Raw genomic sequence first — 26325 nt, 5'->3', positions numbered from 1 at the left:
AGGTGTTGTGGTCAGAAGAGACCAAAATTGAACTTTTGGGCCACCAAGGTAAACGCTATGTCTGGCGCCAAACCAACACATCTCAGGACCCAAGAACACTATCCCCTCAGTGAAACATGGTGGTGGCAGCATCAGGCTGTGGGGATGTTTTTTGGCAGCAGGGACATGGAAAATGGTCTGAAAATGGATGGTGTGAAATACAGTAATATTCTTGATCAAAACCTGTTTCAGTCTGTCAGTGATTTGAGACATACTGTTCACCAGAGGAAATCTTCTAACTTGAAGCAGCTGGAGCAGTTTTGCCTTGAGGAATGGGCAAAAATCCCAGTGGCAAGATGTGGAAATCTCATAGAGACTTATCCAAAGCGACTTGCAGCTGTAATTGCCATAAAAGGAGGCTCTACAAAGTACTGACTTTAGGGGGTGAATAGCTATGCACACTGAAGTTTTCAGTTATTTTGTCCTATTTGTTGTTTGCTTCACAATAAAAAGAAAACCAAATGTTCACAGTTGTAGGCATGTTCTTTTTATGAACTGATGCAAACCCTCAAAAAATCAAGTGAAATTTCAGGTTGTGAAGTAGCAGAACTTGGAAAATAGCAAGGGGGGAGGATACTTTTGCAAGCCACTGCATATGTGTGTCTGTGTGTCTGTGTGTGTGTGTGTGTGTGTGTGTGTGTGTGTGTGTGTGTGTGTGTATATATATAAATTACAAACAGTGATCTATTTCAAGTGTTTATTTCTGTTAATGTTGATGATTATGGCTTACAGCCAATGAAAACACAAAACTCAATATCTCAGTAAATTAAAATAATTAACAAAAAACACCCGCAATGGCTTCCTATGCATTTAAAATGGTCCCTTAGTCTGTTTCAGTAGGCTCCACAATCATGGGGAAGACAGCTGACTTGACAGATGTCCAGAAGGCAGTCATTGACACACTCCACAAGGTCACAGAGTTCAAATTTTCTTTTGGAAATCAAGGTCCCAGAGTCTGGAGGAAGAGTGGAGAGGCCACAATCCAAGCTGCTTGAGGTCTAGTGTGAAGTTTCCACAATCAGTGATGGTTTGGGGAGCCATGTCATCTGTTGGTGTAGGTCCACTGTGTTTTATCAAGACCAAAGTCAGCACAGCCGTCTACCATGAAATTTTAGAGCACTTCATGCTTCCCTCTGCCGATAAGCTTTTTGGAAATGGGAATTTCATTCTCCAGCAGGAATTGGCACCTGTCCACACTGCCAAAAGAACCAATACCTGGTTTACACACAACAGTATCACTGTGCTTGATTGGCCAGCAAACTCGCCTGACCTTAACCCCATAGAGAATCTATTATAGAGAATCTATGGGGTATTGTCAAGAGGAAGATGAGACACCAGGCCCAACAATGCAGACGAGCTGAAGGCTGCTATCAAAGCAACCTGGGCTTCCATAACACCTCAGCAGTGCCACAGGCTGATCGCCTCCATGCCACGCCGCATTGATGCAGTAATTGATGCAAAAGGAGCCCCGACCAAGTATTGAGGGCATTTACTGAACATACATTTCAGTAGGACAACATTTCATATTTTAAAATAATTTTTCAAGCTGTTGTTATAAAGTATTCTAATTTACTGAGATAATGACTTTTGTGTTTTTCATTGGCTGTAAGCCATAATCATCAGCATTAACAGAAATAAACACTTGAAATAGATCACTCTGTGTGTAATGACTCTATATAATATGAGTTTCACTTTTTGTATTGAAGAACTGAAATAAATTATCTTTTTTATGATATTCTAATTTTGTGAGATGCACCAGTGTGTGTGTGTATGTATGTATGTATGTATATATATAATATAATATTATATATATATATATATATATATTATATATACAGTACAGACCAAAAGTTTGGACACACCTTCTCATTTAAAGATTTTTCTGTATTTTCTTGACTATGAAAATTGTACATTCACACTGAAGGCATCAAAACTATGAATTAACACATGTGGAATTATATACTTAACAAAAAAGTGTGAAACAACTGAAAATATGTCTTATATTCTAGGTTCTTCAAAGTAGCCACCTTTTGCTTTGATGACTGCTTTGCACACTCTTGGCATTCTCTTGATGAGCTTCAAGAGGTAGTCACCGGAAATGGTCTTCCAGCAATCTTGAAGGAGTTCCCAGAGATGCTTAGCACTTGTTGGCCCTTTTGCCTTCATGCTGCTGTCCAGCTCACCCCAAACCATCTTAATTGGATTCAGGTCTGGTGACTGTGGAGGCCAGCTCATCTGGCGTAGCACCCCATCACTCTCCTTCTTGGTCAAATAGCCCTTACACTGCCTGGAGGTGTATTTGGGGTCATTGTCCTGTTGAAAAATAAATGATGGTCCAACTAAACGCAAACCAGATGGAATAGCATGCCGCTGCAAGATGCTGTGGAAGCCATGCTGGTTCAGTATGCCTTCAGTTTTGAATAAATCCCCAACAGTGTCACCAGCAAAGCACCCCCACACCATCACACCTCCTCCTCCATGCTTCACGGTGGGAACCAGGCATGTAGAGTCCATCCGTTCACCTTTTCTGCGTCGCACAAAGACACTGTGGTTGGAACCAAAGATCTCAAATTTGGACTCATCAGACCAAAGCACAGATTTCCACTGGTCTAATGTCCATTCCTTGTGTTCTTTAGCCCCAACAAGTCTCTTCTGCTTGTTACCTGTCCTTAGCAGTGGTTTCCTAGCAGTTATTTTACCATGAAGGCCTGCTGCACAAAGTCTCCTCTTAACAGTTGTTGTAGACATGTGTCTGCTGCTAGAACTCTGTGTGGCATTGACCTGGTCTCTAATCTGAGCTGCTGTTAACCTGCGATTTCTGAGGCTGGTGACTCGGATAAACTTATGCTCAGAAGCAGAGGTGACTCTTGGTCTTCCTTTCCTGGGGCGGTCCTCATGTGAGACAGTTTCTTTGTAGCTCTTGATGGTTTTTGCAACTGCACTTGGGGACACATTCAAAGTTTGCCTAATTTTTCGGACTGACTGACCTTCATTTCTTAAAGTAATGATGGCCACTCGTTTTTCTTTACTTAGCTGCTTTTTTCTTGCCATAATACAAATTCTAACAGTCTATTCAGTAGGACTATCAGCTGTGTATCCACCAGACTTCACCACAACACAACTAATGGTCCCAACCCCTTTTATAAGGCAAGAAATCCCACTTATTAAATCTGACCGGGCACACCTGTGAAGTGAAAACCATTTCCGGTGACTACCTCTTGAAGCTCATCCAGAGAATGCCAAGATTGTGCAAAGCAGTCATCAAAGCAAAAGGTGGCTACTTTGAAGAACCTAGAATATAAGACATATTTTCAGTTGTTTCGCACTTTTTTGTTAAGTATATAATTCCACATATGTTAATTCATAGTTTTGATGCCTTCAGTGTGAATGTACAATTTTCAAAGTCATGAAAATATAGAAAAATCTTTAAATGAGAAGTTGTGTCCAAACTTCTGGTCTGGTCTGTACTGTATGTGTGTGTATATATATATATATATATATATATATATATATATATATATATATATATATACAGTACAGACCAAAAGTTTGGACACACCTTCTCATTTAAAGATTTTTCTGTATTTTCATGACTATGAAAATTGTACATTCACACTGAAGGCATCAAAACTGTGAATTAACACATGTGGAATTATATACTTAACAAAAAAGTGTGAAACAACTGAAAATATGTCTTATATTCTAGGTTCTTCAAAGTAGCCACCTTTTGCTTTGATGACTGCTTTGCACACTCTTGGCATTCTCTTGATGAGCTTCAAGAGGTAGTCACCGGAAATGGTCTTCCAACAATCTTGAAGGAGTTCCCAGAGATGCTTAGCACTTGTTGGCCCTTTTGCCTTCACTCTGCGGTCCAGCTCACCCCAAACATCTCGATTGGGTTCAGGTCTTGTGACTGTGGAGGCCAGGTCATCTGGCATAGCACCCCATCACTCCCCTTCTTGGTCAAATAGCCCATACACAGCCTGGAGGTGTATTTGAGGTTATGGTCCTGTTGAAAAATAAATGATGGTCTAACTAAACGCAAACCGGATAGAATAGCATGTCGCTGCAAGATGCTGTGGTAGCCATGCTAGTTCAGTATGCCTTCAATTTTGAATAAATTCCCAACAGTGTCACCAGCAAAGCACCCCCACACCACCACACCTCCTCCTCCATGATTCATGGTGGGAACCAGGCATGTAGAGTCCATCTGTTCACCTTTTCTGTGTCGTTCAAAGACACGGTGGTTGGAACCAAAGATCTCAAATTTGGACTCATCAGACCAAAGCACAGATTTCCACTGGTCTAATGTCCATTCCTTGTGTTCTTTAGCACAAACAAGTCTCTTCTGCTTGTTGCCTGTCCTTAGCAGTGGTTTCCTAGCAGCTATTTTACCATGAAGGCCAGCTGCACAAAGTCTCCTCTTAACAGTTGTTGTAGAGATGTGTCTGCTGCTAGAACTCTGTGTGGCATTGACCTGGTCTCTAATCTGAGCTGCTGTTAACCTGCGATTTCTGAGGCTGGTGACTCGGATAAACTTGTCCTCTTGGTCTTCCTTTCCTGGGGCGGTCCTCATGTGAGCCAGTTTCTTTGTAGCGCTTGATGGTTTTTGCAACTGCACTTGGGGACACTTTCAAAGTTTGCCCAATTTTTCGGACTGACTGACCTTCATTTCTTAAAGTAATGATGGCCACTCGTTTTTCTTTACTTAGCTGCTTTTTTCTTGCCATAATACAAATTCTAACAGTCTATTCAGTAGGACTATCAGCTGTGTATCCACCAGACTTCTGCACAACACAACTGATGGTCCCAACCCCATTTATAAGGCAAGAAATCCCACTTATTAAACCTGACAGGGCACAACTGTGAAGTGAAAACCATTTCCGGTGACTACCTCTTGAAGCTCATCAAGAGAATGCCAAGAGTGTGCAAAGCAGTCATCAAAGCAAAAGGTGGCTACTTTGAAGAACCTAGAATATAAGACATATTTTCAGTTGTTTCACACTTTTTTGTTAAGTATATAATTCCACATGTGTTAATTCATAGTTTTGATGCCTTCAGTGTGAATGTACAATTTTCATAGTCATGAAAATACAGAAAAATCTTTAAATGAGAAGGTGTGTCCAAACTTTTGGTCTGTACTGTATATATATATATATATATATATATAATATAATATAATATATGCATACATATATAAATATGCATACATATATGTGTGTGTATACATATATACACGCACGCACATATACGTTTGTGTATATAATGTATTCCACATCTAACGCTGGCTGCAGAATGATTTGAGAATCTGTCAGTGAACTTGTTCTGACGTGAACACTTACAACTCTTTTTTCTCTGTCTGTTTCTGAGCTCCTCTCTGCTGATTTATGACAACAGACCACATCAAAGTTGAATGTGCCGCGAAAGAAAAAACCTGTAAAAGCCAAACAATGCAACATTTTTATTGTAAACCCAGTTGCAATAAATTATTTTTAGCTTTAAATACATGCATTTAAATAGGAAATTGTTCTCAAAAGAGGACAAGCCCTGTTAAGGGTTTAGATATTAATTAGTTTACAAAGTATTCATTTCTCCAGTCTCAGTAACTGCAGTGCCAACTCGCACCTCATAGTCTTACGCTTAGAGGTCTTTGGGAAGTTCCGTCCCCCGGGCCCTTCGGGCAGGACGCTTCTTACCCGCGGCTGGGCATTACTTATTTAGCACCAGTGAGAGACTGCGTACTGTGCTGATGTCTGGTAAATCTTAAGTTGAGTTTCTCGTTAGACTGGAAATGTAGGAATTGAAGAGATTTTTCTTACTGTACGGAGGAGATAAGTGACAGCCTGCATGTTCTGCGTGTTTACTGCACACACAGGTCAGCTTGTGTCTATGCTGCTTGTATGACAAACAGGTTGTTCGGCTTCTGACATGTCGTTAATTATCGCCTTGGCTCATTACTCCAATGTGGCTGACGTTCAGATGGGGTTTCCATGGGTGCTAGGCTCAGGTGTACACAATTTGGCCCCGTGACTGCTTTTTTGGAGAGCATATCTGCTTAGATACAAACTTTTTTTTTTTTTTTTTTAAAGATTACGCGGTAGTTTGAACGTCATCGCCTGCCATGGGTTGTGCACCAAAACGCCATTTATCAGATGTACATTTAAAGGATTTTTTCTGCACAGATTTTACTCGCAGAAAAAATACGGACATGACTAATTCTTGTGCGTTTCTGCATGCGTATTTGCCTATACAATGCATTGCAAAAAACGCATGTAAAAACCGCATGCGTTTTTCTGCCAAGGAGATGCAGAAATGCTCAGGAAAATTTCTGCTTCATTTCTGCATCGTGGGCACTAAGCCTAAAGAGTTTGTACAAAGTACACACTTACTCACAGCTGATAATGTGCTGATCGCTGGAGGGGCCCACAGCTGGGACCCTGCCGCTCCTGACTGCCGCAGCGGTTGGGCGTGCATACCCCCTTCCTTCATTGTTTATGGGACTTCCAGAGAGTACAGCTGTTACACATTATATAGATTCTACACTACCGCTCCCAAGTCACCCATAAACTTGCACATATAGATCAGCACAGCATGCAAAATAACTTTCTTAGGGACACTTCTGTTCCCTCTAGACATCTGTAACAATGGCTTTGCGTACTTCCAGGAATTGTTGCATCTTCTGTTCCCTTAAAAAGAACCTGTCATGTCCCCAACCTCATACAGGGTTAATCTGCAGGTTAATAGCGTTTCAGTGCTCCCCCTACTGAAAGCCCGGCTACTGGGAGAAAATGAACTTTATTCCTCCCAGCAGACGCCAGCTTTCAGTTATAGGAGCGTGCCTGGTGTTGCAATAGTCACTGCTCAGTACCCAGTGAGCGGTGGCTGTAATCATTCCCCGGCACTATGGTTGACAACTCGCTTTGCACAGATACGCTGCACCTTTAGCTGTCAATCAAAATGCTGGCGTGTGCTTACAGCCGCCGCTCACTGTGTATTATACAGTTATTTAAATAGATCTGACATCATTGCTCTTGTAGAGGGTATACAGTAACGCTGCAGTACTGGTTTAACTTCAAGGCTTAGTCGTTTTTGTTTTTTGCTTTTGTTTTACAATGTAATTTCTTAGATTTACTTAGATATTTTCTTCATCAGATGAGCTACATAATTGGACTTGCTTGGTGGCAAAGAAGGCCGGGCTGGACGAAAGCGCAGTCTTGACGTATAATCCCCGGTTAAGATTAAAGAGAATGATTCCATACGACATACAAGCTGTGGCCATAATAGTCATTGTTCTCAAGTTAATATTTGGCCTTAACGATGACTTGGAATGGTAAGCCACAAATACATCTCTAAATGGCTCATGTTCAGTCTCCGCTTAAAGAGGTAGTCTGTTTTGGAGAAAAACCTTTTCAAAAGCCTATTGTGTTAGTCTGGGACTAGGTTATCAATTAATGGGGCTGAACTCCCACATTCAGCTGTTAACGTGGCCAAAACCCCCCACAATCAGCTGTTAGCAGGGCTTGTGGCTCCCATAAGTATAATATACTGTACATATGTGTGTGTATATATAAATATATAATATATATGGTGCCCTTGAAATTATTTCAGAAAATGAAGTATTTCTCTCAGAAAATTATTGCAATTACACATACTTTGTTATACACATGTTTATTTTGTTTGTGTGTATTGGAACAAAATCAAAAAACAGAGGAAAAAAAGGCAAATTGGACATAATTTCACACTAAACCCCAAAAATTGGCTGGACAAAATTGTTGCCGCCTTTCCAAAATTGTGGGTAAGCAACTTTTTTTTTTTTCAAGCATGTGATGCTCGTTCAAACTCACCTGTGGCAAGTAACAAGTGTGGGCACTATGAAAATCACACCTGAAACCAGATATAAAGAGGAGAAGTTGACTCAATCTTGTGTGACACACTAAGCATGGAGAACAGAAAGAGGAGAAGAGAACAGTCTAAGAACTTGAGAACCAAAATTGTTCCTTTGTCCTGGGTGCACAACATAATTAAGATCTTTCCACAGGTGTTCAATGGGAGTGAACACCTGTGCCATAGGTTGTAAACGTCCTAACATTGCTGTAGGGAGAAGGTTCCTTCAAATATGAAAGACCTGGAGCAGTTTGCAAGAGAAGAGTGGTCTGAAATTCCAGTTAAGAGGTGTAAGAAGCTTGTTGATCTTTTGTAGGAAGCGATTGATTGCAGTTAATCATTCCAAAGGGTGGCAACAATTTTTTTCCAGCCCATTTTTGGGGTTTAGTGTGAAATTATGTCAAAATGTGCCTTTTTTTTCTCTGTTTTTTTTGTGTTGTTCCAATACACACAAAGGAAATAAACGTGTGTAACAAAACGCGTTCAATTGCAATAATTTTCTGGGAGAAATACTTATTTTTTTGGAACAATTTCAAGGGTGCCAACACTTTCGGCCATGACTGTTTAAAGATGGGAGTGTGTTTGTGTATATTTATGTGTGTGTATATATGTACAGTACGGACCAAAAGTTTGGACACACCTTCTCATTTAAATATTTTTGTGTATTTTCATGACTTTGAAAATTGTACATTCACACTGAAGGCATCAAAACTATGAATTAACACATGTGGAATTATATACTTAACAAAAAAGTGTGAAACAACTGAAAATATGTCTTATATTCTAGGTTCTTCAAAGTAGCCACCTTTTGCTTTGATGACTGCTTTGCACACTCTTGGCATTCTCTTGATGAGCTTCAAGAGGTAGTCACCGGAAATGGTTTTCACTTCACAGGTGTGCCCTGTCAGGTTTAATAAGTGGGATTTCTTGTCTTATAAATGGGGTTGGGACCATCAGTTGTGTTGTGCAGAAGTCTGGTGGATACACAGCTGATAGTCCTACTGAATAGACAGTTAGCTTTTTTTTTGCCATAATACAAATTCTAAGTAAAGAAAAACGAGTGGCCATCATTACTTTAAGAAATGAAGGTCAGTCAGTCCGAAAAATTGGGCAAACTTTGAAAGTGTCCCCAAGTGCAGTTGCAAAAACCATCAAGCGCTACAAAGAAACTGGCTCACATGAGGACCGCCCCAGGAAAGGAAGACCAAGAGTCACCTCTGCTTCTGAGGATAAGATTATCCGAGTCACCAGCCTCAGAAATCGCAGGTTAACAGCAGCTCAGATTAGAGACAGGGTCAATGCCACACAGAGTTCTAGCAGCAGACACATCTCACAACAATTGTTAAGCGGAGACTTTGTGCAGCAGGCCTTCATGGTAAAATAGCTGCTAGGAAACCACTGCTAAGGATAGGCAACAAGCAGAAGAGACTTGTTTGGGCTAAAGAACACAAGGAATGGACATTAGACCAGTGGAAATCTGTGCTTTGGTCTGATGAGTCCAAATTTGAGATCTTTGGTTCCAACCACCGTGTCTTTATGCGACGCAGAAAAGGTGAACGGATGGACTCTACATACCTGGTTCCCACCGTGAAGCATGGAGGAGGAGGTGTGGGGGTGCTTTGCTGGTGACACTGTTGGGGATTTATTCAAAATTGAAGGCATACTGAACCAGCATGGCTACCACAGCATCTTGCAGCGGCATGCTATTCCATCCGATTTGCGTTTAGTTGGACCATCATTCATTTTTCAACAGGACAATGACCCCAAACACACCTCCAGGCTGTGTAAGGGCTATTTGACCAAGAAGGAGAGTGATGGGGTGCTACGCCAGATGACCTGGCCTCCACAGTCGCCAGACCTGAACCCAATCGAGATGGTTTGGGGTGAGCTGGACGGCAGAGTGAAGGCAAAAGGGCCAACAAGTGCTAAGCATCTCTGGGAACTCCTTCAAGATTGTTGGAAGACCATTTCCGGTGGCTACCACTTGAAGCTCATCAAGAGAATGCCAAGAGTGTGCAAAGCAGTCATCAAAGCAAAAGGTGGCTACTTTGAAGAACCTAGAATATAAGACATATTTTCAGTTGTTTCACACTTTTTTGTTAAGTATATAATTCCACATGTGTTAATTCATAGTTTTGATGCCTTCAGTGTGAATGTACAATTTTCAAAGTCATGATAATACAGAAAAATCTTTAAATGAGAAGGTGTGTCCAAACTTTTGGTCTGTACTGTATGTATGTATATACATATACATACATATATACACACATACATATATATACAGGGTTGTCCAAAAGTAGGTGGACAGAAAGTGTAATACGGTTATGAAGGGGGAGATTTATCAAACATGGTGTAAAGTGACACTGGCTGAGTTGCCCTTAGCAACCAATCAGATTCCACTTTTCATTCCTCACAGACTCTTTGGAAAATGAAAGGTGGACTCTGATTGGTTGCTAAGGGCAACTGAGCCAGTTCAGTGTGAATGTACAATTTTCATAGTAATGAAAATACGGAAAAAGCTTTAAATGAGAAGGTGTGTCCAAACTTTTGGTCTGTACTGTATATACGCACACACTCACTCCCATCTTTAAACAGTCATGGCCGAATGTGTTGGCAAGCTTGAAATTGTATTTCAATGCTTACTCTATATGCTCTTAACTTCTTTTTAATATTTTACAGGAAATTAGCAAAGCTTGCTGAAAGTAAAAATAAAGCGCAAACCGGTAAGGATCTGTGTTATATTTAGTTTGCCTGCATTTTCCATGATTTCTTAAAAAAAAAAAAAAAAAATAAGAAATCCAGCCATTGACATGAGTGGTTTACCTTGTAAATATAACCGTGCTGACCGATGCTACGCTCAGGTTATCTAGCGTAGAGTTGTGGGCAGCATAGTGAGCTGCAAAAGGGATGGGCGACCGTGCAATGCATGGTTTCTGCCTGAGCAGCAGCCTTTCATTATTTTGGTCCTCCATTTCAGAAAGTTTTGAGCTGAGGACTTCCCCTTATTATCCCCCTATGCCATGAAATCTTTAATGTTGATCTGAACACATGATGTAATAGGGGCTGCAGAGTGAAATTAAATGTTTGTTTGTTTTTTATTTTAATTTTGTCTCTCTGTTGCAGAGATATTAGCTATCAAAGTATTTGACACCTAATGAGTTAAATTTTGTTAAGTCCAAGTAGGTGTTATCAGATAGTTTTCAATGGGGCATATACTTCTCCCTGGATGAGCTGCCCAATCATAAGCAGACAGCAAAACAGCAGAAAACGAATGTGCCCTCCCATAGCTTAGGTTTCTCAGTGTATGAGATGCAATGATACAGCCCTGACCTGCTGGTCTTAACTTCCTACTTGGTTAGAAAGTGCAGCTGAGACAAGAGCCCAGGTGACTTACACATTTCAGATAAGGTCTTGGGGAGGGGGGGGAGGGGCAGCACAGCTGAGTTTGGCTCTGTCACATTACAAACCTTTATATCAGCTCTCTTCCTCTCATAGCATTGTCAGCTCTGCTGTACTGCCCCTACCCTTGCACTGCCTGTCCGCAGATGAGTCATACTTATGTTTGCACAAGTGTGGTTACTGACACAGCTCTGGACAGGCATTGAGGGAGAAGGGGCAGTACCACAGAGCTGACAGTGCTATGAGGAGAGGACAGCTTATAGAAGAGTTTGTAATTTGACACAGCTAAACTCAGCTATGCTGCCTCTTCTCCCCAAGGGTCCCTATCCAAAAGGTGTGAATCATCTGGAGGAGAGTGAATAGAAGGGTTATTAATGTAACACATCTAAATTCAGCTGCTCCTTTCCCCACAGAGACCTTATCACAAAGGAGTGAGTCATATGTGCTCTAATCTCCCAGCACTTTCTAATGATTCAGGAGGTTCGACCAAGAAATCAGCAGAGTCATTACATCTCACATACTGACAAACATCAGCTATTGTGGAGGCGTGTTCTTTTTTTCTGTCACCCATGACAGCACAACGAGAGAGGGGATCCGCCCTTCAAGGATAGGAAACCTTCAAGATAAAAAGGGCGGCGCCTCTCTCCGCCTCAGTTGTTTTCTGTCCTTGATGGGGGACCTTCCTTCTTGTCGGCGGCGACAGCAGCAAGTTAATTTTACCTGTGCCGGTCGGTTGTGGCAGGGCACAGTCTCTGCTGCGGCCGGTCCCGTGGGTCCTGGAAGCGCCGCGGAGGGCGCCGACATGTGGTCTCCCCGCGTGCGGGCGGGGGTTTGCGGCACCTACACAGCATGGTAGCCGGCAAACCCTGCATCTCGGATGTGACGTCACGGTGACGAAGTGACGAAGCCGGAAGTCGCTCCCCGATGACGCGCCCCGGGACCTCAGACCCCAGGTGTAATTTTCGTGGGAGGTACCGGAAGCTGCGGGAACGCCGGCCGGTGAGCTCCCTGGCAGAATGAGGGTACTTAAGGGCAGATCACCGGCCAGGCAGGGGCGCAGTGCACCGTAATGGCCTCACAGCAGCCCTCCCCTCCGCATCAGCAGCAAGAGCAGCAGTCCATGCTGCAGCAGCCCGAGGAGATGGAGCAGCCGCAGCAGCCTCAGCGCCAGAGGCGCACCCAGGAGCAGCTTCCACCGCAGAGCAGGAGCAGTGGGCGTTCTGGGACACTCAGCACCAAGGATTCAAGATCCAGCCGGCATAGCTCCTGTAGGATCGATGATTCCGTGGTCTCCCGAGGAGAAGTATTGGATACCGTCCTGCCTCCCGTTCCGGTACCCTGTTTTTATCTACTGGGTGGTGAGTGAGCTACGTGAAAGTCGACATATTAATGTAGACTTTTTCCTGTTTTGTCTCCCTCTCTCCCTCTCCTTACTCCTTTATATGGTCAGGATGTCCCTAAGAAACTAAGAAATGTATGGAGAAATCCAAGTACAGAGTATGTGCCCTGTGTGAACGGGGTCTGACTAAAGACTGGCCCAAAAAATTATGCCAGCCATGTATTGAGGAAACTATTTCAGAGGGAACCCCTTATTTTGCTTCAAATCTAAAAACCCTTATTAGGTCTGAGGTAGAAAAATCGTTAAAATCGTTTTCCCAAGCAAAACAAGCATCCCAGACCCATAGAGCAAAAACCCCACCCACTCTTTCAGACTCTGAATCCGACAAGGGAATGCTGGATGACTCCACTGACTCTTCCTCTTCGGATAGCGAGGCAGCCACAGGTCATTGTTTTCCCCTGGAAAGTGTGGATAGCTTAGTAAAAGCCGTCAGGTCCACAATGGGGTTAGTTGACCAAAAGGCAAAAAAATCGGTACAGGATATTATGTTCGGCACCTTGGATCTGAAAAAACATAGTTTTCCCGATTAATGATAAGGTGCAGGGACTTATCAAGAAGGAGTGGGATAGGCCGGAGAAAAAGGGTCCCCTTCCATCCTCCTTCAAAAGGAAATATCCCTTTCATGAGGAAGATACCGCTGCCTGGAATAAAGCCCCGAAGCTGGATGTTGCGGTATCCAAAGCTTCTAGAAGATCTTCTCTCCCTTTTGAAGACACAGGGATGCTGAAGAACCCACTGGACCGGAAGGTAGATACCTTCCTTAAGGGTACTTGGAAGTCATCAGCAGGGGCATTGAAACCAGCCATAGCAGCAACCTGTACGGCAAGATCCCTTATGGTTTGGTTAGACAGGTTAGAAGACCAGGTTAAGAACGAGTCACAGGACTCCATTCTGGCCTCTCTACCAGTATTGAAAGGAGCTGCTGCCTTCTTATCGGACGCCTCTGCGGATTCTGCCAGATTAGCAGCAAGATCTGAGGCCCTGTCTAATGCCGGCCATAGAGCAGTCTGGCTGAAATGTTGCTCAGGGGATATATAAACGAAAGGAAAGCTATGTTCTCTTCCGTGTGAAGGAGATTTTCTTTTCGGTGCCTCTCTTGACACAATTCTAGAGAAAGCAGGTGACAACAAAAAAGGATTTCCTAAATCTTCCTTCTCAACTTTTAAGCAGTCCTTTCGGAGGAAGAAATTTGGCCGCAGAAGGACATCCACAGAACAATCTAGATGGGAAGATCGTTCCAGGAAAGGGAAAGGGTTTTTGTTCGGCGGGCCCTCCCAGGATAGTCGCAAACCACCAAAATGACACTCTATCCCAGGTGGGAGGGAGGCTCTCTCACTTCCTTCCAGCCTGGGAAAGGATCTCTTCCAGCAAGTGGATCCTCAATTTAGTAAAATCATATTTAAAACTGGAATTTCTGAGGAACCCACCAGAGAAATTTATTCCGACTGCCTTAAGATCCTCTCTACCAGAACAGCGGGCACTGGAGGAAGAGATTTCAGGTCTCCTGCAAAAGAACGTCTTGCTGGAGGTATCACCACAAGAGGAAAGAAGAGGGTTCTATTCCACCTTGTTCTTTATAAAGAAGTCAGACAATTCATACAGAGTCATGCTCAACTTGAAAGGCCTAAACAAATTCCTGAACATTCCATCATTCAAGATGAAAACAATAAAATCAACGATAAGCCTTCTATTCCCCGGCTGCTACATGGCTGTGTTGGACCTAAAGGATGCGTATTACCATGTGCCAATCCATCACGACTTTCAAAAATACCTCAGAGTAGCCGGAACGGTGCAGGGAGTCATCAAGCACTTCCAGTACAGAGCTCTTCCCTTCGGCTTAGCAGTGGTGCCCCGCATATTCACAAAACTTATAGCGGAGGTTACGGCTCATCTCAGGGAGGAAAACAGATTGATCATTCCGTACCTGGACGACTTCCTAATAGTGGGCAAAACTCACAATCACTGCCTGGACCAAGTTGATTAGGTGTGCACCATCTTGAAAAACTTAGGATGGTGTTTAAACCTAGAAAAATCAAAACTGATCCCACATACAACTCAGATCTTTTTAGGCCTTACTCTGGATTCGGTTCGACAGGAATGCTGCCTGCCTGAGCAGAAAAGAGAGAAAATAAAAAATTTAGTTTCGACAGCCATAACAGACCCAGGCCATGTCTCTGCTGGGGTCCCTCACCTCCTGCATCCCAGCAGTATGCTGGGCCCAATTTCATTCAAGAGAATTACAATGGGACGTCCTAAAGAACAAAATCGTCCACAGGGGGCATCTGGAGGGCAGGTTAACACTCCCTCACAATGTAATTCAGTCACTGTATTGGTGGTTAAAGACAAACACGTTCCAGACAGGCATCCCCTGGGTTCTCCAAATTACCAGAGTGATTACTACGGACGCCAGCCCCAGGGGATGGGGGGCGCACCTAGACAACCACCCGATACAGGGGACTTGGTCAGAGGAGGAGAGTCTGGAGTCTTCCAACATGTGGGAACTACGAGCAGTAGAGAAGTCACTAATCAGCTTCTTACCCCTTCTACGATGACATCACATAAAAAATGCTAGAAAACACTTGGGCCAACATTTCAAAGAGCTCACGAATCAGTGGTGACGACATAAACTAGTTCACCACTCATAGTCATGAGCAAAACATTGCCTACTCAAGGAATGGTATGAAAAAGCGCGAGATTGAGTACAAATGGCATAAAAACATTGAAGTTTATTAGTCAATTAGAAATATACAAAAATAATAATACGCAAGGAAAGGTCAAGTCTATAGTGATTATAGAAAGTGGACGGAGATGACCATGTGGCCGCCTTACATATTTGCTCAATGGGCACGTCCGCTCTTTCTGCCCAGGAAGCAGCCATGCCCCGTGTAGAGTGGGCCTTCAGAATGTTAGGAGGATCTCTGCCTGATCCCGTATAGGCCATCGTGATGGCTTCCCGGATCCACCTTGATAGAGTGCCTTTTGAGACCTTTGATCCCTTTCGGGAGCCCTGAAAGGAGACAAATAGGGCCCTATCCTTCCTCCATGAGCTTATGGATGCTAAATAATATAGAAGGCATCTCCTGACATCCAAGGTATGAAATCTTTCCTCCTTGCTATTTTTTGGTTCAGGACAGAAGGATGGTAGAGCTATCTCCTGAGACATATGAAACTTAGAAACAATCTTAGGTAGGAAAGCAGGGTCTGGTCTCAAAACTACCCTATCGTCTAGCACTAAGGTAAAAGGTGGATCTGCAGATAAAGCCTGTAACTCACCAACCCTCCGTGCTGATGTTAAAGCCACCAGAAGTATTGTTTTTAGGGTGAGTAATTTTATGGACCCTGAGCTAAGGGGTTCAAAGGGAGAACCTGTTAACGCGTTTAGCACTAAGTTTAAATCCCAAGAGGGGACCCTTATTATAGGGGCTGGATTGGCTCTACTGCATGCCCTCACGAACCTGGAAATCCATTTGTTACCGGCCAGATTATAATTATACAAGGCCCCTAAGGCAGAGATTTGGACCTTTAAGGTGCTAACCGCTAGGCCTTTTTCCAGCCCTTTTTGAAGAAATTCCAAAATGGCCGTTATGGGAACCCTCCCCCCCCCCCCCCAGGGAGAATCCCTGAGATGACAAGAACTTCTTCCAGACTCTACTGTAAATTTTAGTAGTGATTGGTTTCCTACTACCTAGAAGAGTAGTAACTAGATTCAATGAGAAACCCCGACCCTCTAGCAACGACCTCTCAAGTTCCAGGCCGCTAAGTGCAATCCTTTCACCTGAGGATGGAATATAGGACCTTGAGCAAGAAGGTCGGGAATCTCTGGAAGAATCCAGGGGTTCGTGATTGACATGCCCTTAGCCAAAAGAACCATGGTCCCTTGGGCCAGAAGGGGGCTATGAGGACCACTCGAGCTTGATCCTCCCGGATCTTCCTCAACACAGCTGGAATTAGGCACGTTGGGGGAAAGGCATAGGCCAGACTGAAATCCCATCTGCACTGGAAGGCGTCTACTACTAAAGGGTTTTCTGTGGGATTCAGTGAGCAGAACTTTTTTAATTTGCTGTTCTGACGAGTCGCAAACAGGTCGACCTCTGGAGACCCCCACATGGCCACTAGCTGGCGGAAGACTGAGTGATTTAGAGTCCATTCTCCCTGCAATAATGGCCTGCGACTTAGAAAGTCTGCCTTCGTGTTGCCCTCTCCACTGATATGAAGGATCTTTAAAGAAAGAATTTTTCCTTCCACTAGAGAAAATATCCTCCCCGCAATTTGCATTAGTGATTTTGAGCAAGTTCCCCCTTGGTGGTTCACATATGCCACAGTGACCTGGTTGTCAGACAGCATTTTTTATGTGATGAAAAACCACGAGATTGAGTACAAATGGCATAAAAACATTGAAGTTTATTAGTCAATTAGAAATGTACAAAAATAATAATACGCAATATATACAGAAATATAATTATACAGACACTAGGTGAGTATTGGATAACCAAAGGGAAAAGGAAAGAAGGGAAAAAATAGCCCCCATGAGAGCCTCAAAGTCCCCCATAAAAATGTATTACAAATTGCATAAGTGCAAATAAATTCCACACAAGGAGGAGTCAAGCGGGAGAGAAGAGACCAGGGGAAAAGATAAGATAAGAAAAGAAAATGTAAAAGACGGTGGAATCGCAAGGAGCGCATGCAGTCACAATCAGATGTAAAGGATAAGGTACCCCTTACATATAGTTCCGCAATGTCGGAGTAAAGAATAAGTCGGGGCACTCACCGAACTGACTGGTAGCTCACGCAAACAGGTAGGGCACAGAGGGGCAGAGAAAGGACACCCACCAGGGGCCTTGACGCGCGTTTCGCGTTGGGCTTTATCAAGAGGCTCGTGGTATGTAGTTGATAAGGACCAAAATATATAGGACCTTAGACTGTCACATGGACGATCATGTGTTCGCCTGCATGAGGCTGTGACGAGGGCCGGCCGTTACAGCGCATGCGCCGGGGTCACAGCGGTACCAGCAGTCGCGCGTCATCCATCGCGGCACGCGCGCAACCGGAAGTGTCAAATGACAACATCCGGGGGCGCGTCATTGCCATGGAGATGGATACACGTGGGTGCCGGCCGCGATTACCCAGCGCATGCGCACAACCGGCCGTCGCCACAGCGCTACAATGTGTCCCGTATAAGGTTAGTGAGATATATATAGTGTGACCACTATTTAGGAAAAGGAGAAAGAGAGAGAGAACGAAAGAAGAAAGGGAAGAAATAAAAAGAAATATGATGACAGAAAAGTATAATGAGAGAAATAGTTATTATATGTATGAATAAAGCAGAATACATAGTCACATTTAAATGAAAAATGAGATACTATATATATAAGGAAGCATATTTCCCTCATACAATACAGGAGGATACTACATAACAATCTTCTTGAAAGAGATTCTCAATTCCCATTCCGTCATGATATGAGGATAATATGGAAAACAGCTGATCCCATCAAAGAAATATAAGGTGCAGAAAAAGTGGTCAAGCAATCTAAATAAGGAAACAAAGACACAAATAAGTAACAAATCACACGGACAATTAAAAGAATATAAAACCAAAAAGAAGAAGGATGTTTAACCCCTAGGGATAAATCTCTAGGGGAAAAGAAACAAGAGTGCCCCCGGGCATCGGGAGCGAGGCATAGCCCAGGGCGAGATCAGGCGCAGAAACGCACACGTGAGGAGCAGAGCATAACAAACATAACATTCAAAACCAGGGGGACTGGAGATATGAAAATAAATGATGATCATAAAAATGAAGAGAAACCAAGATGTTTGTTAAGCCCCCGTGGTGCAAGGGTGTCAAGAGTAGTGATCCACCTGGCTTCCTTTTGCGCCAGAAGGCGTTTGGCGTTCCCACCCCGGGAGCCCATATGAACCACGTCAATGCCACAGACCCTCAGTGATCGAGGGTCAGAATTATGGGCAGATTTAAAATGTCGTGGTAAAGTCTTGAGCGCCCGGGGATCAGGGATCGCCCTAGCCGCAATGATGTCCCTAACATGTTCGCGAACTCTGACTCTCAGCTCCCTAGAGGTAAGGCCTACATAAATAAGTCCGCAGCCACATGTGGCATGATAGATCATGCGGATGTTGAAATTATTCTTTACTCCGACATTGCGGAACTATATGTAAGGGGTACCTTATCCTTTATATCTGATTGTGACTGCATGCGCTCCTTGCGATTCCACCGTCTTTTACATTTTCTTATCTTATCTTTTCCCCTGGTCTCTTCTCTCCCACTTGACTCCTCCTTGTGTGGAATTTATTTGCACTTATGCAATTTGTAATACATTTTTATGGGGGACTTTGAGGCTCTCATGGGGGCTATTTTTTCCCTTCTTTCCTTTTCCCTTTGGTTATCCAATACTCACCTAGTGTCTGTATAATGAGATTTGTGTATATATTGCGTATTATTATTTTTGTACATTTCTAATTGACTAATAAACTTCAATGTTTTTATGCCATTTGTACTCAATCTCGTGGTTTTTCATCACATAAAAAATGCTGTCTGACAACCAGGTCACTGTGGCATATGTGAACCACCAAGGGGGAACTTGCTCAAAATCACTAATGCAAATTGCGGGGAGGATATTTTCTCTAGTGGAAGGAAAAATTCTTTCTTTAAAGATCCTTCATATCAGTGGAGAGGGCAACACGAAGGCAGACTTTCTAAGTCGCAGGCCATTATTGCAGGGAGAATGGACTCTAAATCACTCAGTCTTCCGCCAGCTAGTGGCCATGTGGGGGTCTCCAGAGGTCGACCTGTTTGCGACTCGTCAGAACAGCAAATTAAAAAAGTTCTGCTCACTGAATCCCACAGAAAACCCTTTAGTAGTAGACGCCTTCCAGTGCAGATGGGATTTCAGTCTGGCCTATGCCTTTCCCCCAACGTGCCTAATTCCAGCTGTGTTGAGGAAGATCCGGGAGGATCAAGCTCGAGTGGTCCTCATAGCCCCCTTCTGGCCCAAGGGACCATGGTTCTTTTGGCTAAGGAGCATGTCAATCACGAACCCCTGGATTCTTCCAGAGATTCCCGACCTTCTTGCTCAAGGTCCTATATTCCATCCTCAGGTGAAAGGATTGCACTTAGCGGCCTGGAACTTGAGAGGTCGTTGCTAGAGGGTCGGGGTTTCTCATTGAATCTAGTTACTACTCTTCTAGGTAGTAGGAAACCAATCACTACTAAAATTTACAGTAGAGTCTGGAAGAAGTTCTTGTCATCTCAGGGATTCTCCCTGGGGGGGGGGGGGGGTTCCCATAATGGCCATTTTGGAATTTCTTCAAAAAGGGCTGGAAAAAGGCCTAGCGGTTAGCACCTTAAAGGTCCAAATCTCTGCCTTAGGGGCCTTGTATAATTATAATCTGGCCGGTAACAAATGGATTTCCAGGTTCGTGAGGGCATGCAGTAGAGCCAATCCAGTCCCTATAATAAGGGTCCCCTCTTGGGATTTAAACTTAGTGCTAAACGCGTTAACAGGTTCTCCCTTTGAGCCCCTTAACTCAGGGTCCATAAAATTACTCACCCTAAAAACAATACTTCTGGTGGCTTTAACATCAGCACGGAGGGTTGGTGAGTTACAGGCTTTATCTGCAGATCCACCTTTTACCCTAGTGCTAGACGATAGGGTAGTTTTGAGACCAGACCCTGCTTTCCTACCTAAGATTGTTTCTAAGTTTCATATGTCTCAGGAGATAGCTCTACCATCCTTCTGTCCTGAACCAAAAAATAGCAAGGAGGAAAGATTTCATACCTTGGATGTCAGGAGATGCCTTCTATATTATTTAGCATCCATAAGCTCATGGAGGAAGGATAGGGCCCTATTTGTCTCCTTTCAGGGCTCCCGAAAGGGATCAAAGGTCTCAAAAGGCACTCTATCAAGGTGGATCCGGGAAGCCATCACGATGGCCTATACGGGATCAGGCAGAGATCCTCCTAACATTCTGAAGGCCCACTCTACACGGGGCATGGCTGCTTCCTGGGCAGAAAGAGCGGACGTGCCCATTGAGCAAATATGTAAGGCGGCCACATGGTCATCTCCGTCCACTTTCTATAATCACTATAGACTTGACCTTTCTGCCTCCTCTGATCTGCAGACTGGGTTCTGCAGACTGTGGTCCCTCCGTTACATACCTAGTTCTCTGTAATTCTCCCATTGTGCGGTCATGGGTGACATAAAAACATGTATATTACTTACTTAATGTGTTTTTTCGGAACCCATGACAGCACCTTTACATTCCCTCCCTATCACTATGGTGTTCACCTTCCGGTTGGTGGGTGTTGAGTATTCACATGGGTGAAATTCCTTCATGGTTAATAAAATGATGTGCTGTAACCGGAGAGTCCTCTCATGCTCTGTAATCCACTGAGGCTTAGAGAGGCGCCATCCTTTTTATCTTGAAGGTTTCCTGTCTTTGAAGGGCGGATCCCCTCTCTCGTTGTGCCGTCATGGGTTCCGAAAAAACACATTACCGGTAAGTAATATACGTGTTTCTGCTATAGGGAGAAGACATATACGCCCCCAGAGAAAACTATCTGATAACACCCACTCGGACTTAACTGAAGTCAACTCATGGTGCCAAGTACTTTGATTGCTAATATCTCGTATCTCAGCAGTGAAAGGTCCTCTTTGGCTTTTGCTCATCTTGGAAGCAACAATACTTAGAGACACCTGGCAGCCATTTATCCTGCTGTTACTGTACATATAGCATGTCCGCTTTGCTAACCCAAGTTGGGGAAGATGCTGCTGACCAAACATTATGGTCACCTATAGATGTCTGCGATTAGTATATTAAGCTCCTATAGCACAGTGGCATGCCATTGCAGTCTACAGCTTTGATGGCATGCTGAGACTTGTAGTCTACCAACACAATGCCCAACATTTCTCTGACGTCTTGCATTTGTGTTCACTCTATCCCTTTTAGAGAATGCATGTGGTCAATATTGATACCTTTTGGTTTATTATTTCAGGTATCACAAGATTTGATTTAAAAAAATGGTACATGATCATGAGACCGTGTATGGATGAAGCGGCCATGAATCTAGAGGAAGAGCAGGCCAGGTATGTGCGTTTATTCTGCTTTGTGTCACATTGTGTATGGTTTTGGAGTTGTGAGGAACAAGGAAACAAACACGAACACCAAGAAAATATAAAAATTAAGGTTTCTTCATTTCTCATAGGCTTTGCAATGTTTTAATAATATGTATGTTTCAATCCAGAACTAATGATAAAGGGGTTTCCTGGGCACAAAGTGTATAGAAAAGTTGCAGATTGTTTTTTTTTATTTTTATTTCAGATATAAAGATTAAAGAGGATCTGTCACCAGATTTCACAATACAAACTGCATACATTATTAAATTAAATCTTAGATCTGATGGGGCTGCTGTACTTACTCTGAAAAAAAAAAATCAATGACACAATCCTTTTTTGAAAGTTCCTTTCATGTTCAATTTTTTTCCAGGATTATAAAGCCATACTAATATGGATTTTCATAGTATCTACACCGGCATCATCAGGTCTAAGAGATCAATTTTAATAATGTATGCAGCTTTTACTGTGAAATCTGATGACAGATCCGCTCTAAGATTTGTTTATCTAATACCCAAAAATACTATTGCTGCCCTTGGTGTGGATTTGTGCGGAGTTTCCATGAGCGGCACCTATTTGTTAGTTCCGGTACTAATAATACCTGTGTTTGTCCAATATTTAAATAGCCCTAATTTGCACAGATCACTTTAATTTCGCATCTTTTTTGTTTGCAGATTTCCTTGGGACAGTGAGAGAGTTTTGTCTTACTCTCGGAGGTCCAGAGCAAGGTTAATAAAAAGGCAGCGTAAGTGCGGATTGTTTATAGTCAATACAGTTTGATGTTCATACAAGGCGTGCTGCTTGCTCGCTCCAGGCTGCTTGCATGCAGTGATGGTAATTCGCAGACTATTAAGAAGGCTTTGTTTATCCATAAACATTTGCTAATATAAGGGTTTATTTTGTTGTTGTTCTTTATTGTATTCTAATGACTATTCATCAAACTAGACAAATGACTGTGCTCACATCATCTTACCTTAGTCAGCGGTAGCTGTATCCTTGGTCTCGGCCACAAAGAACCGAACTTTGGGAATTTGGAATATTCTTAGTGATCTCCGACTACAACTCCCAGCAAACCCTGGCAGCTTCTCTCGGGGAATGCAGATTTGCAACAAGGCAAAAAAAAAATCAACGTCACATTCCTTTTTTGAAAGTTTCTTTAGCAGGATTCACAAAATATTTTTTTCCCAGCAATTCTAATATGGATTTTCATAGTGTCTACAGCAGTATCATCAGGTCTAAAAGACCAATTTAATAATGTATGCAGTTTTAACTGTGGAGTCTGGTGATAGATCAGCTTTAAGATCTATTTATAGAATACCTGAAAACTTTTACATTTTTTTTTAATAACGATTTGTGCTGAGATTTTATGAGCTGCAACCTATTTGTTAGTTCCAGTACCAATAATACCTGTATTTGTCGATGCAGGTCCACTTGTTTTGCACCTCACTACACTAATGCACTCTTCAAGCTACACTTTTCATAGTGAGGCACAAAACGAGTCGATCTGCATCGACAAATACAGGTATTATTGGTACCGGAACTAGCTAATATGTCGCCGCTCATAAAACATTCAGCACAAATCCGTGCCAATCACAGCAAAATTTTTCAGGTATTGCATAAATAAATCTTAAAACTGATCTGTCACCAGATTTCACAGTTAAAACTACATGTATTAAATTGGTCTCTTAGACTTGATGATACTGGTTGTAGATACTATGAAAATCCATGTCTGTTTTTTTGTTTTGCAGATAATTCTTCACACATCCTGACCTTCCATCTAGAACATGAGCAATAACTGTCACCCGGGCAAAACAAGGGCCTGGATGTCTGTAATAATGAGTCCGGGCACTGATGAATGGCATCTTTTGTCTGTGTCTCCACACAGGGATAGCAAAGAACCTGCAGAGTCAGTTTAGCAAGCTGGCGGGTGCTGCACCTGACGCTGGGAATCGGGGCCCATCAAGTTTCTTGTTTAACTGGGAAGAGCCGAACACAGGCAAGATCTGTTTTCATGGCCACAGCCTGGAGGGAATTGCGCAAGAAAGTAAGAAACTGCTCTGCAGCCTGAAGAAGAATTACTGGTTGAACACCGTGAAAAAATGCAGAAGCAGGTAAGACGTTCCTAGAGCGAATACCTAGTAATTGTTATGAGAGGCGCGATGCCCCACAGCAGAAACATCCCTTTCTATGGGATAGGGCATGACTTGTCGATCTCTAAGAGACCCCCAGGGATCTTAAGATTGGGGTTCTCTAACCCAAAGAACAAGGCTCTACAATCCTGAAAGGAGCGGATACACATAGGGATGCCAGGCCTCATTGTCTATGGAACTGCTGGAAAAAAGCTTTTCTCAGCATTTTCAGTGAATGGGGTGGAGGACGTAGATTGCCATCTCCGCTCCTATCTCAGGGTTCAGAGCCCCAATCTCAGGACCCTTGGGAGTCCCAGCAATCAACAGGTTATCTTCTATCCTGTGAATAGGGAATAAACTGACCACTTAGGAATAAACTTTTAAGAGTTTTCTATGAGTGCCATTTTTGGAAAGGAAAAAAAAACAAACTATTGTAATCTTGGACAATTGCTTTAATTTATGAGCTATCGCTATAATGGGTTTCGAGGAACTATAGCATTTGCTGAAGAATTCATATGTACATCATTGTAGTGAATATTAAGACGTTGTCCACTACTTAGATATTGATGGACTGTGCTTCTGATAAATCATCAATATCCAAGATTTGCAGTGGCAGACAGGTGTGCACATAGTACAGCGCGTCTAGTGGCTGTTCCTGGGTACTGCAGTTCTGCTCCTATTCACTGAGCTGCAGCACCTGAGAATGGCTCAATACAGAGTGTATGAAAATACACTTTTCTGCCACGGGATAGGCCACCAACATCAAAGCAGTGGACAACCGTAAAATGGTTGACTACCACTTTTCTAAAGCTGAACAGTTTGGATAAAAATAATTAAAAAAAAATAAGTAAATATATATATATATCTCCAAAAACATACTGATAGGGAATATAGATTATAGATGGGGACAGCGATGATAATGTATGTAAAGTGCTGCAGAATATGTTGGCGCTATATAAAAATAAAGATTATTATTATTATTATTATTTATTGGTGGATATATATATATATATGTATATATACAGGGTGGTCCAAAAGTAGGTGGCCAGAAAATAATAACATTTATTTTGATTTATATATAAAATTATATTTACTAACACAAGCATAATATTGACAATTACATTTTATTCTGAACAATAATACAAAAGCCCTTAAATTTTACCAACGCACTCGCTCAAACTGTTTTCCGTTACAATTTGCACAGCTTTGAAGTCGCCTCTTACGCTTCGACAAACTTTTTTGCACAAGTCTCTTTGGGTATTAATTTCTTGAAATGCATCTCTTATGTAATTCTTCAAATCACTGACACTTTTTGGTTTACTCCCCAAAAGAAAAAATCCATTGGGGTCAAGTCTGGTGAACGTGCCGGCCAATCAAGTGGGCCTCTTCGGCCAATCCATTTATTAGGAAGTGTTTCATCAAGATACTTGCGGACCACTCTTGAATAATGTGGAGGGGCCCCATCTTATTGGAAATAAAGGTCATTTGAATTAGGCTGTTGCTGTAACTGGGGAACAACTTGATTCATTAGAATTTCGAGATACTTATCTCCTGTGACTGTTCCATCAAAAAATATTGGTCCTAAAACACCAAAACTTGAAATATCTCCCCAAACATTGACACCAGGCTCATTTAGTTGTTGCTCTAATGTTAAATGCATGTTCTCATTATACCAGTAAATACAATTATGTCTGTTAATATGGCTGGAGAATTAGAAAGAAGCTTCATCACTCCACATAATGTTATCTAAAATTACTGGATTTTCTTCAGTTTCGTTAAGCATAATCTCAATAAATTGCAGCCGCCTGTCCGGATCATCCTCCAATAAACCATGAATTAGACGTGGACGATCAGCTTCCACTCTATAGATTTCAGGATTCGCATGATAGAAGCTCGTGAAATTCCCAATTTCAAAGAGGCTCTTCTGGTGGACTTTTTTGGACTCTGAACAAATGTTTCAGCAACCTGTTGTTAATTATCTTCTGTACAGACTGTTTTGAGTCGACCAGTTTTTGGAGCATTAAGGATTGAGCCAGTGGCAGTGAATTTGTCACGAATGCTGTAAATGGTTTGTCTCTTTGGGGCTTGAGTACCAAATGTTTCAACCCAATTTGCTCTAACGGTTTCAGCATTTTGAGATTTCCAATACTCTGTTAAAATCCATTTTTTTTAATCTGTATTTAAATTATTTGCCATTATGTGTTATCTGAATTATCTGAAAAGAAAACAGATTTGGGGGAGATCTATCTGTGAAAACTAGATCTGTGAAACTGGCTCAGTTGCCCTTAGCAACCAATCAGAGTCCACCTTTCATTTTCCAAAGAGTCTGTGAGGAATGAAAAGTGGAATC

At 42.6% G+C, this 26325-nt stretch overlaps 1 protein-coding gene across 1 annotated transcript in view; it reads left to right on the top strand.

The window, feature by feature from the left end:
- TAF1B (TATA-box binding protein associated factor, RNA polymerase I subunit B) overlaps nt 1-26325 on the top strand; it is a 174299-nt gene that overhangs the window by 101361 nt on the left and 46613 nt on the right. Inside the window, exons 10-14 of the mRNA XM_073674171.1 lie at nt 7192-7369; nt 10603-10646; nt 21729-21819; nt 22521-22591; nt 23732-23957. Coding sequence (XP_073530272.1) covers nt 7192-7369; nt 10603-10646; nt 21729-21819; nt 22521-22591; nt 23732-23957 — 610 coding nt within the window. The remainder of the gene's footprint in view (nt 1-7191; nt 7370-10602; nt 10647-21728; nt 21820-22520; nt 22592-23731; nt 23958-26325) is intronic.

Source organism: Phyllobates terribilis, unplaced genomic scaffold, assembly GCF_046119375.1.
Source record: "Phyllobates terribilis strain yellow unplaced genomic scaffold, ASM4611937v1 Scaffold_3__8_contigs__length_932513732, whole genome shotgun sequence".
In the NCBI taxonomy this organism is placed as follows: domain Eukaryota; kingdom Metazoa; phylum Chordata; class Amphibia; order Anura; family Dendrobatidae; genus Phyllobates; species Phyllobates terribilis.
The sequence above is the reverse complement of the archived record's forward strand: the minus strand, read 5'-3'. Positions and strand labels throughout refer to the sequence as shown.